This window comes from Bactrocera neohumeralis, unplaced genomic scaffold, assembly GCF_024586455.1.
Source record: "Bactrocera neohumeralis isolate Rockhampton unplaced genomic scaffold, APGP_CSIRO_Bneo_wtdbg2-racon-allhic-juicebox.fasta_v2 ctg370, whole genome shotgun sequence".
Classification (NCBI taxonomy): domain Eukaryota; kingdom Metazoa; phylum Arthropoda; class Insecta; order Diptera; family Tephritidae; genus Bactrocera; species Bactrocera neohumeralis.
This window is the reverse complement of record NW_026090925.1, coordinates 172,384-184,359: the sequence shown is the minus strand read 5'-3', so window position 1 is coordinate 184,359 and position 11,976 is coordinate 172,384. Positions and strand designations below refer to the sequence as shown.

Genomic DNA, 11,976 nt, shown 5'->3' with positions numbered 1-11,976 from the left:
TGGTTTTTAAATAGGTGAAAAAATGGGGGCGCTAAAAAAATATTTGTTCTCAAAGTGGGTGGTAGACAAAATAAGTTTGGGAACCACTGCTTTACAGTTTGGGAAACATGGTTTATTTTAATTGTGTTTGAATCTCGTGTATAGTATCATGAACTCCATCAGATTGATAAAAATGAATTTTTGTCTTATCGGATCATATTACCATGAAAATAAATAATAAAGTAAATATTTTTATAATTAAAAAAAAATTTAAACTTACTGTTTAAATGAGTTAAGCTTACACCCACTCTACCTGGAAAAACTGGCGCACCGTAGCTAGACACCAACACACCACACCACCAATACACCACACCTGGGGACACATTGGATTTCACCACATCCGATGTCAAAAGGATTGAATCATCGCTTTTATTTTGACCACATTCGTTTTTTACAATTCGATTTATACATTTCGCACGTCAACAATTCGACCATCAACATTCGCTTCGACACTGCGCCGCGTCGACACCTTCAGCATATTTACATTGATCGGATGAATCTTGCGCGCTGCGTTCAGCATTTGATTCAACCGAGATACTGCACATCTCTTTTTCCTCATCTTGTCTCCTCGCCGTGGAATCTCAATCGCACGTTCGCATTGAACGAGTGCATTTACATTTTTTATACACATATCTAATGTTAAAGTGTAAAAATGTCAAAATTACCCGTTTTTTAATTAAATTTATATACACTGAAGCCAGCAACAGTATTTTTTATTGTCCCCGTTTAAATATGGTCCTTCGAGCCTTACCGAAAGGCACCTTCGGATTTTAACTAAACAAAAATTTATAAAAAGAGCAAAAAGCAAACGGAGTGCGAATAAAAGTGAAATTTAAAACCTTAAAGTGCCGTGGAGAAAAACAAAAGTGCAATATAAAGTCTTGCGGTTTTTTTATTGAATTTTTTTTTTATTGAAATTGAAATGAGTTTTTGATGACTCATGCCCAGCTCTTGACCGATGCTACGGCTGCTAATATACCGGTCTCTTTCGACCAATTCAGCGATTTAACCGCAATTTTCGACGAGAGACCTTCCGGAGCGTGGCGCATCTTCGACCACCTCTACACTAGAACGAAAACGTTGAAACCATCGTTGTGCGGTGGAAATGGAAACTGTATCGGGTCCATAAACTGCAAAAATTTTATTGGCGGCTTGAGATGCATTTTTGCCCTTATCGTAGTAGTACTGTAAAATATGCCGTATTTTCTCTTTATTTTGCTCCATGTTTGCGACGCTATAACTCACGAACGACTCAAAAAAAACAATCAATCAAACACGACGAATAAAACTAGAACTACGCACTTTCAGCGCCAACTAGCAAAAATACCGCAAGACTTTCTTGACAACCTTATACATATGCATACATATATGTTTTAAGGTATGGTTTTCCTAGTTAAAACTTAGCGAAAATCAGTTCCCAAACTATACTGTAAAATTCAAATTCTGTCAAGTACATACATATATATTCTATATAATCTCATATACACATATGTACATGTATATATCCTTGAATATATGTATATATACTTACTTTGGTCCAACTTCAGCTAACCAAAAATTCAAATATTTACTTATGAGAAATTTCTGGCAGTACCCCTTATGCTTAATAAAGTAATAAGCAGGACTGAAACAACAACTGAGAAAGAAATATTTGAATATATAAAATAAAAAATAAAAACAGAAACAGAAAAAATATATACTTATACATACATATGTCCAAACACAAGGGCATAGGGAACATACCCAGTTAGAACAGTGACGGTCACGTTATGTAGTGACATGCCGGTAACGCGTGCCGGTTTAATTGTCACTTTTTCCTATCACGTTCTTAAGGGCGAATCAAAAAAGCTCCCAAAAATTTTGTATACATGTGATCTTGTATCACCTTCTCGCTCACATATTTTCTGCTGTAATAAAACTATATCCTTCTTTCTCACACTTTCATTCAATTTGAGATAATTCAACAAAACTGCTCTCAGGAAAGCGTGACGGTGCATTCTACAACAGCCTAGTGGGTAAACCACTCGCTTGTCATTCCTTCAACCTAAAGTTCGAAACTCAAAAATATAAAGATTTTTTTTTTTATAAAATATATATTTTTTTTATTAATTTTAATACCCAGCAAAACTTGCGTGACCGAAACTCCAATACATTTACACAATTTTTACTTGTCACTAACACTTCCTCACAAATCTTTGAAATGAGTAAGAAGTCAATCTATTGTGTCTTTTGTTTGTTTTACATTATAAGCTCTTCACTCAACAGATGTTAAGCAAAAATAAAACAAAAGAAGACAAACAAATTTTTTATCTGTCACCGCTTATTGAAAACGATGGATGTGAAAGCGTACAGCATGATACCGTGAATTTGACGTTTGCTTGTTCGTTGTGACAAATTGAATTCGAAGAAAAAAAGAATTTGGTTACAAACGCGTCGATAGTTGAGAATTGTGCAGATTTGTGTTTGTACATATTTATTATATTTAAAATAAATATTTAAACCTACGGATATTATAATTGTGTTTCTTTAACTTTTGTGAATATTTTGTGTCTTCAAGATAATATTTGGAAAAAGGGTGAGCAAAACAAATACTAATTCAATATGAAAAAATATACATTTAGTGCATATACATATGTATGAGCCGGGAAAAAAAGGCTTTTAATCTTAGTGCATCTAAATTTATGAAAATTTGTGAAAAAGATGTAAATTATTGTAGCCCGGTCGTATTTTATTATATTATGTTAAGTTATTTAAAATAAATTTTGATGCTGCCAAATTTTTATTTCTTAATCAGATGGATTCACCAGCGCTTTTTGATGACACCTATTTGGAGGAATGCCCGACAACTTCTTCGACTCCCGTAAAAGGTACATGTAAAATCGTCATCTTAGTTTTCAATTCATTTTTACGCATTTGTTATTGTAGAACAATTGACATTTAAACGGAAGAAATTCAACCTTTCTGGTTGCTACAACCCAGAGGCAAGCTTCTCAAAACAACAAGGAAACAATTTGGCTGTGTAAGGAAATGGTAATCCAATATATTGTTAAAATGCATAGAAGTATATTTATATACTATTTTTTGTATCTATATAAGAAATTATAGAAATAATTTTTATATTATTAAAAAAAAATGTCAAAAGATGAAGGAAATGAATTTAATGTAAATTTAAATAAAATTATTTTATTATTAAAATTAATAAAAAAAATTTATATTTTATAAAAAAAAAATCTTTATATTTTTGAGTTTCGAACTTCAGGTTGAAGGAATAACAAGCGAGTGGTTTACCCACTAGGCTATTGTAGAATGCACCGTCACGCTTTCCTGAGAGCAGTTTTGTTGTATTATCCCAAATTGAATGAAAGTGTGAGAAAGAAGGATATAGTTTTATTACAGCAGAAAATATGTGAGCGAGAAGATGATACAAGGTCACATGTATACAAAAGTTTTGGGTGCTTTTTTGATTCGCCCTTAAGAACGTGATAGGAAAAAGTGACAATTAAACCGGCACGCGTTACCGGCATGTCACTAGGTAACGTGACCGTCACTGTTCTAACTGGGTACCTGCACATTACTCATTTTTGCGCTCTTTTCGCAGTGCTAACATGTGTATGTTCATATGAACATTTATATATGAGTACAACAATATACCCTGCAAAAATTCCATAACCGATTCTCAAACACATTCAAGCATTTTTACCAATACATAAAAAAGCATGTTGAAAATTTGTAGTAATGATTGGCAAAAAGAAACAACATCAAACTTTCACATTATGCTTTATTCATTCGCGCATATTGTGTGCATAGGAATGGAGCAATGTTTCATTTTACCGAAAAAGACCAAAACGAAGAAAATGGTGTTGCCCAATCGACAAAATCAATTAATTTGCAAAGCTTTTTTAAAAATTCGGGCAAATTAGAAGAAGAGAAAGCAATTCCACCTGTTGTGGCATTTATTTTCATGTCAGTGGCAGCACGACATATGTATCACAATTAATTGCATATTTACAAGTGAACGCGAAAGCCGCAAAAAGACGCGCGAGTGAATTAACGAGAAGAAAACAATTACATCAGGTGAGTAAAGTGATATTATTTATACAAAAAATGAAGAGGAAAACATTTTATAATGAAATGTGCAAAGTTAAAAAGGAGTGTGAAAGAAGTTCAGTGCGATACGAAAGTTTATCGGAATTTGCGCGTGCTGATGGGGAAGATGGCGAAGCTGCCGCGGCTGCGCTACATTCTACTCCTGAAGATTCTTTCTCATTTTCCGGCTCAGAATGCCAGTCGGAAAATGAAAATGAAGTTGTTTCAAGTGCAGAAAAGTGCAAGCATTTAAAGTTATGGGCAATTAAAAATAATGTGTCTCAAGCCGTATTGAGCGATTTGCTCAGTGTTTTAAGAAAAATAGGAGTGCATGATTTGCCCTTGTCTGCAAAAACTGTGCTTGAAACAACAAAAATTAAATCCGTTATAAAGAATATCTCCGGCGGAGAATTTACGTATATTGGCATTCAAAAGCATTTTAAATCAAATTCATTTCCATTTTTGAATGAAAAAAGTGAAGTGTTAATAGATGTTGGAATCGACGGCTTAAGGCTATTTAAAAGTTCGAACAGAGCCCTATGGCCCATTCTTGGTTCAATTGTTGGCTTTCCGAAAACCACTCCTTTCACTATTGCCTGCTTCTCAGGAAAACAGAAACCAAATAGCACAAATGAATTTATGAAAGAATTTTGTGACGAGGTAGTGTACTTGAGAAAAAACGGGTTAAAAGTCGGTTTAATAAATCCAATTTTGAAAAGTTTTAATATTCGTTTGTTTACTTGTGATTCGCCAGCGAGAGCTTTTGTGACTGGGGTTCAAAATCACAATTCAAAGCACGGCTGCCCAAAATGTTGTCAAGTAGGCACATTTAATAAAAGAAGGGTATGCTTCTCTAAAAATTTAAGTGAATTAAGAACAGATTTTTCATTCAAAAATAGAAATGATCCGGCACACCATAATTTAGAATTTCGGGAACAAGAAAACGTGCTAGAAGTAGCAGCTTTTGGAATGGTTTCTCAATTCCCTTTAGATCCCATGCACCTCGTCGATTTAGGTGTAGCTAAAAAGCTGCTACACCTTATAGTAAGTAAAGTAAACGTTAACGTAATGAATCAAAAGATCAATTTTGTTTCTTCTTGGGTTCCTTCTGAATTCGGAAGAGTTTGCAGAAATCTCAATGATTTAAAAAGTTGGAAATCTACTGAATATCGACAATTTTTATTATACTCTGGTATATTTATTTTAAAAAATTGTGTTGATGAAGATTTGTACTACCATTTTCTTTTACTACATGCTAGTATACGTATTCTCTCTTGCGAAAGGTCTTACAAAAGAGAAGCAAATATTGTACAACAATTATTAGAGGAGTTTGTTAGTTTGTTTGGCAATATTTATGGGGAACATTTGATAAGTTTTAACCTGCATGGCCTACTTCATTTGTCTGAAAGTGCTACAGAATTTGGTCCCTTAGACACATTTTCTGCTTACAAATTTGAAAATTACATGCAGCGCTTAAAAAAACTTATTAAATCCCCTACGAATATTTTGCAACAGCTATATTTAAGAATTGAAGAAAGAAACAATTTAATAGAAGAAAACAATTCAATGTTTGACACGTTTTTTATAAATCCTAAAAAAAGAGAAAGATTCGTTTTGCTTCAGTCAAGAGACGGGACCTTTCAAAGTCATAAATACGAGTATTGAATCGGGAGCAGAAGTAGTAGTCGGTTACAATTTTAAAAAAATCAGTAATTACTTTAGTGAACCCCTTGAATCATTTTCTGCTCTTGGCATTTTAGTAGCAAGTGGGTTAAGTGAAGAATTAATACGTTTTCCAAAAAAAAATATTAAATACAAATACTTTTGCGTACCTCATGAAAATCGTTTTCTTTTAATTCCAATTTTACACCACCTCTTTTATGACTTTGCACACTAGTTGTATGTTTATTCTGCTGTTTATCAAATCTGTTCAACTTAGAATTTCACTAATTTATATATATTTTTCTTTTTTAAAATAATGCATCGTTGGAGCAATATGATGGAGTCGAATGATATTTTTAATGTGACGCCACCATCAACTTCCACTCCTAAGGGCTTAAAAAGGAAAAAAGTGCAACTATCGCATAATTTTTACGCTAGCTCTTCAAGTCAAGGTAAGAATTTCGAAATAAATATAGAAATAACTTTCTTCAGACTTTATGAAATGTTTTACAGTACTCACTCCGCACAGCCAAAACATGTTTTGCTCTGAAGAAACTGCAACTGCTTCCGAGGGCTTAGATGCAAACAAAGGTAATGTTAACCACTTTACGTAAAACATTAAAGTCAATATTTTTTTAGCACTTTTACTAATTATTCCTAGTATATAGAAGTATGAACTTGCTACAAATAATTTTATTCTTACAGATATAATGGCCAAGTTAGATTTAATTTTGGAAAAACAATTGAACTTGGAAAGTCGCCTGGACAAATTGGAAGAAAACGTAAGTGATCATTATATTTAGGTCACTTCCTTACAGAAGTATACATTTTATATATTTTTTAATGCAAATTTTCATACATCTGTGTGTGCAAAAATAGCAGTAAAATTCAATTTTGATATATATATGGTATATATTAATTATTACTATCTACATATGTACATATTTCAGATAATTAATAAAACTGATGTCATGGCCCACCACAAAATCGTGCGAGAGACGAAAGTCCTAGTAAAAAAGGTGCAGCAGACAGTGTGCCGCATCTCGGGAGAAAGTTGCGAAGACTTTCACACCGAACTGGCAGTTCTTATGCCAATGCAGACCTTGGATGCGGTCTTTGATTTGGAGGAGAAGATATTAGAAAAAAATTATGAAGATGCAGTTGTGAGTATTGTTTTTGTTTTTTTTTCTTAGAGTACACATGTTTATGAATTAACAAAATCACAAATGTCTTTGCAGATAACATATCTTTTCACTTTAAAGGGCACTTCTGGGGATATTGGCGAAGTTATGAAGCGAGTTTTTGGCGACGAAGTCCTCAGTTTGTTCAATTGGGATGGGAGGTGCGGGAAGAAATCGCTTTCAGAATTAAAAATAGTTAGCGTGGCTCTATTTGGTAATTCATACTATTGTTAACTTTATTTACCAAGTTTTCTGTTATTATGTTTTATTTGTTTCAGAAATTTTCAAACTGCATGGACGCATCGACTTCGAAAAGGAAGTCCGAAAGAGCGTTGAGCAAAGCCACAACAGGCAAAAGCAAAAACGCTATTTGCTGAACAAAAAAAACATAACAAAATTGTAAATTTTTCTTATACTAAATACTAATATAAAAGAAAACATACAAAAAAAATGGATTTTTATTTCTAATTATATTTTGCGGTATTCCATTATGGCAAGTAAAAAACCTTAGTATTTCACTTTGTATTTAACTGCAAAATGACGGTCAAAAAAAAATTGTCAAATCACTAGAAGTTTTACTCTCATTTCACCACACATTTTCTCAAAAAATGACCGTCAGTAAACTAGTAAATCTGCGGAAAAGCTACTAGTTAATTTACTGGTAAAACACCGGGCACATATAACGTGAATGAGCGGTGCAGCTATACATTTTGTTATGCTACTAAGCTTTGAGTAAGAACGGTATATACAATCACACAATTAGGTACGTAATGAAAAGAAACGGTCAAAAAAGTTCCCATGGCTCTTAAGAGTGTGACTGAAAGATTTACGGAAAGTCCCCGTCACGGCTCCAGGTCGTTTTACTAGTCATTTTACCAGTATGCTTCTCGCAGGGTAGAATCCGCCTATCTCTTACCCTACACTAGGTACTGGCAAATTATAAAAAAAAATTAAGAATTTTAAAATTCCAAAACAGTAATTTTAAAATTCACTTACTATTCGGCGGTAAAATTTCCTTGTTATTAACTAAAAACTATTATCAAATCGCGGTTAAATAAAAATTGTGGGCGCACATATTCAAATATTCAAAGTCCATATTGGCTACTATCCGGCAATACCCCTTGTTCTTTGGCAAACAAAAACAAGGAGGATTGCATACAAAAAAGCGCATTGATCTCTTCAACGAGCTCTCAATCGCACAAAACATAAGTACCTACATACGCATGTACATACAAGTTCACGTATTAGGGTGTACCTAATTACACAACATTCGGGCATAAGAAATATTAATTAATTAAACATAACGCAAGAAAAAAAATAAAATTAATTCTATCGGAAGTAAATAAAAAACGTTATTAATAAAACTAACATTAGCAATATAATCGAAATTCAAAGCTCTATTTACATAAAAGAGTATTCGGTTTCAAGCAACACCCTTTTGCCTTATTAAAATCAGTTACACTGAAAGAAAAACAAAATATTTAATTATTTTTATATATAAACAAATTAAAATAAAATAAATAAATAATATGATCTCGCAAGTCTAGCATAAAAAATGGTTAATAGCGAAAAAAATCAAAATAAACCCGCAGGAGCTACACGCTCAAAACAGGCTATTAAATTTATTTCAGAAAGTGACAGTTTAACAAGATACTGCACTAGATTTGCCTCTTAACCGATTCGCGAAAACTCGGAATCGTTATTAGAAATAAAAAGTCGAAATCTGAAATCTGAATCCAAGCGGCTCATGACGCCATTGTACACTCTGACGATTCAGATCTACCACAGAATTTTAAATTATCTGCTTATGCCATATACGAAAACTGCTTAGACCAGTACGAAGAAACAAAAGCTATGATCTACGATCAACTAAAGCTCATAAAAGCAATTGCACCTACTGCCCACAGTAGAGTAGAGCTGCCACAAGAAGACAGTCAGAAGGCAAGTTCAAGCTTCCAACTCGAGGTGCCCGCATGTGACACAGAAACCTTTCACGGAGGTTATGAAGAATGGCCGTCCTTCCGGGACACGTTCACAGCCGTGTACATAAACCATCCTCAATTATCACAAGCGCAAAACTTGTATCACCTCAGATACAAAACGAAAGGTCAAGCAGGCATAATAGTTAAGCAGTTCGCTCTTAATGACGATAATTTCAATTTGGCTTGGGAAGCTCTAAAAGCTAGATATGAAAACGAAAGAATACTGGTCGATAAGCAAGTAACGACACTATTAAACTTGCCTAAAATCTAGAAAGAAACAAGTGAAGAATTTGTACGACTACAATCCACTGTTTCTAAATGTTTCTAAATGTTGCTCAAAGGCACAAAAAGTTCAAACGCTGCACAGCGAAACACAAAGTGAACTAGTTACAGAAGCAGTTACCACCATACCAACTCAAGTTGAGAACAAAGACCTTAATTCACAATTAAGTAAATCGCAAAAGTTAAAGAAACTTCCATTACAAACAAAACTTTAAAGGATCAGTATTGTGAGCACTTCTCTAAAGCCAAAACTTCTTCTTCTTCTTAATTGGCGTAGACACCGCTTACGCGATTATAGCCGAGTTAACAAAAGCGCGCCAGTCGTTTCTCCTTTTCGCTACGTGGCGCCAATTGGATATTCCAAGCGTAGCCAGGTCCTTCTCCACTTGTCCTTCCAACGGAGTGGAGGTCTTCCTCTTCCTCTGCTTCCCCCGGCGGGTACAGCGTCGAATACTTTCAGAGCTGGAGTGTTTTCGTCCATTCGGACAACATGACCTAGCCAGCGGAGCCGCTGTCTTTTAATTCGCTGAACTATGTCAATGTCGTCGTATATCTCGTACAGCTCATCGTTCCATCGAATGCGATATTCGCCGTGGCCAACGCCCAAAAGACCATAAATCTTTCGCAGAACTTTTCTCTCGAAAACTCGCAACGTCGACTCATCAGTTGTTGACAACGTCCAAGCCTCTGCACCATATAGCAGGACGGGAATTATGAGCGACTTATAAAGTTTGGCTTTTGTTCGTCGAGAGAGGACTTTACTTTTCAATTGCCTACTCAGTCCGAAGTAGCACCTGTTGGCAAGAGTTATCCTGCGTTGGATTTCTTGGCTGACATTGTTGGTGGTGTTTACGCTGGTTCCAAGATAGACGAAATTATCTACGACTTCAAAGTTATGACTGTCAACAGTGACGTGAGAGCCAAGTCGCGAGTGCGACGACTGTTTGATGACAGGAGATATTTCGTCTTGCCCTCGTTCACTGCCAGACCCATTTTCTGTGCTTCCTTGTCCAGCCTGGAGAAAGCAGAACTAACGGCACGGGTGTTGAGGCCGATGATATCAATATCGTCGGCATACGCCAGCAGCTGTACACTCTTATATAAGATGGTACTTTCTCTGTTTAGTTCTGCAGCTCGTACTATTTTCTCCAGAAGCAGGTTGAAGAAGTCGCACGATAGGGAGTCGCCTTGTCTGAAACCTCGTTTGGTATCGAACGGCTCGGAGAGGTCCTTCCCGATCCTGACGGAGCTTTTGGTGTTGCTCAACGCCAGTTTACACAGCCGTATTAGTTTTGCGGGGATACCAAATTCAGACATCGCGGCATAAAGGCAGCTCCTTTTCGTGCTGTCGAAAGCAGCTTTGAAATCGACGAAGAGGTGGTGTGTGTCGATTCTCCTTTCATGGGTCTTTTCCAAGATTTGGCGCATGGGGAATATCTGGTCGGTTGTTGATTTTCCAGGTCTGAAGCCACACTGATAAGGTCCAATCAGTTTGTTGACGGTGGGCTTTAATCTTTCACACAATACGCTCGATAGGACCTTATATGCGATGTTGAGGAGGCTAATCCCACGGTAGTTGGCGCAGATTGTGGGGTCTCCTTTTTTATGGATTGGGCATAGCACACCTTAATTCCAATCGTTGGGCATGCTTTCGTCCGACCATATTTTACAAAGAAGCTGATGCATGCTCCTTATCAGTTCTTCGCCGCCGTGTTTGAATAGCTCGGCCTGCAATCCGTCGGCCCCTGCCGCTTTGTTGTTCTTCAGGCGGGCAATTGCTATTCGAACTTCTTCATGGTCGGGTAATGGTACGTCTGCTCCATCGTCATCGATTGGGGAATCGGGTTCTCCTTCTCCTGGTGTTGTGCGTTCACTGCCACTCAGCAGGCTGGAGAAGTGTTCCCTCCATAATTTAAGTATACTCTGGGCATCAGTGACTAGATCACCTTTGGGGGTTCTACAAGAGTACGCTCCGGTCTTGAAACCTTCTGTAAGCCGCCGCATTTTTTCGTAGAATTTTCGAGCATTACCCCTGTCGGCCAGCTTATCAAGCCCTTCATACTCACGCATTTCGGCCTCTTTCTTTTTCTGTCTGCAGATGCGTCTCGCTTCCTTCTTCAATTCTCGGTATCTATCCCATCCCGCACGTGTTGTGGTCGATCGTAACGTTGCGAGGTAGGCAGCCTGTTTTCTCGCCGCTGCGACGCGGCACTCCTCGTCGTACCAGTTGTTCTTTTGCACTTTCCGAAAACCAAGGGTTTCGGATGCAGCTGTACGTAAGGAGTTTGAAATGCCGTCCCACAGTTCCTTTATACCGAGTTGTTGATGAGTGCTCTCAGAGAGCAGGAGTGCAAGCCGAGTAGTAAATCGTTCAGCAGTCTGTTGTGATTGCAGCTTTTCGACGTCGAACCTTCCTTGTGTTTGTTGGCGTGCGTTTTTTGCTGCACAGAGGCGGGTGCGAATCTTGGCTGCAACAAGATAGTGGTCCGAGTCGAAGTTAGGACCTCGGAGCGCACGCACATCTAAAACACCGGAGACGTGTCTTCCGTCTATCACAACAAGATCGATATGGTTGGTAGTGCTGGAATCTAGTACTACAGATAACCATATTTCGGGCCCCGGCGAAGTCGATCAGCCTCAACCCATTTGGGGATGTTTCCTCGTGGAGGCTGAATTTACCGACCGTAGTGCCAAAGATACCTTCTTTGCCCACCCTGGCGTTAAAGTCGCCAAGCACGATTTTG

The 11,976-nt window shown here is 36.8% G+C and overlaps 1 protein-coding gene across 1 annotated transcript; it reads left to right on the top strand.

The window, feature by feature from the left end:
* Positions 1 to 6,102: 6,102 nt before the first annotated feature.
* LOC126767055 (uncharacterized) lies at positions 6,103 to 7,372 on the top strand. The gene is made up of 6 exons (XM_050484667.1): positions 6,103 to 6,239; positions 6,301 to 6,378; positions 6,493 to 6,569; positions 6,738 to 6,950; positions 7,026 to 7,182; positions 7,247 to 7,372. Exons 1-6 carry the CDS (start codon positions 6,104 to 6,106, stop codon positions 7,369 to 7,371), a joined length of 786 nt encoding a protein of 261 aa, XP_050340624.1. The 5' UTR covers position 6,103; the 3' UTR covers position 7,372.
* The last annotated feature ends 4,604 nt before the right edge of the window (positions 7,373 to 11,976 follow it).

Coding starts and splice junctions, on each gene's coding strand:
- LOC126767055 (XM_050484667.1), top strand. CDS start 6,104: ATGCATCGTTGGAGCAATATGATGGAGTCGAATGATATTTTTAATGTG. Junction 6,240..6,300: donor CGCTAGCTCTTCAAGTCAAG/GTAAGAATTTCG, acceptor AATGTTTTACAG/TACTCACTCCGCACAGCCAA. Junction 6,570..6,737: donor TGGACAAATTGGAAGAAAAC/GTAAGTGATCAT, acceptor TACATATTTCAG/ATAATTAATAAAACTGATGT.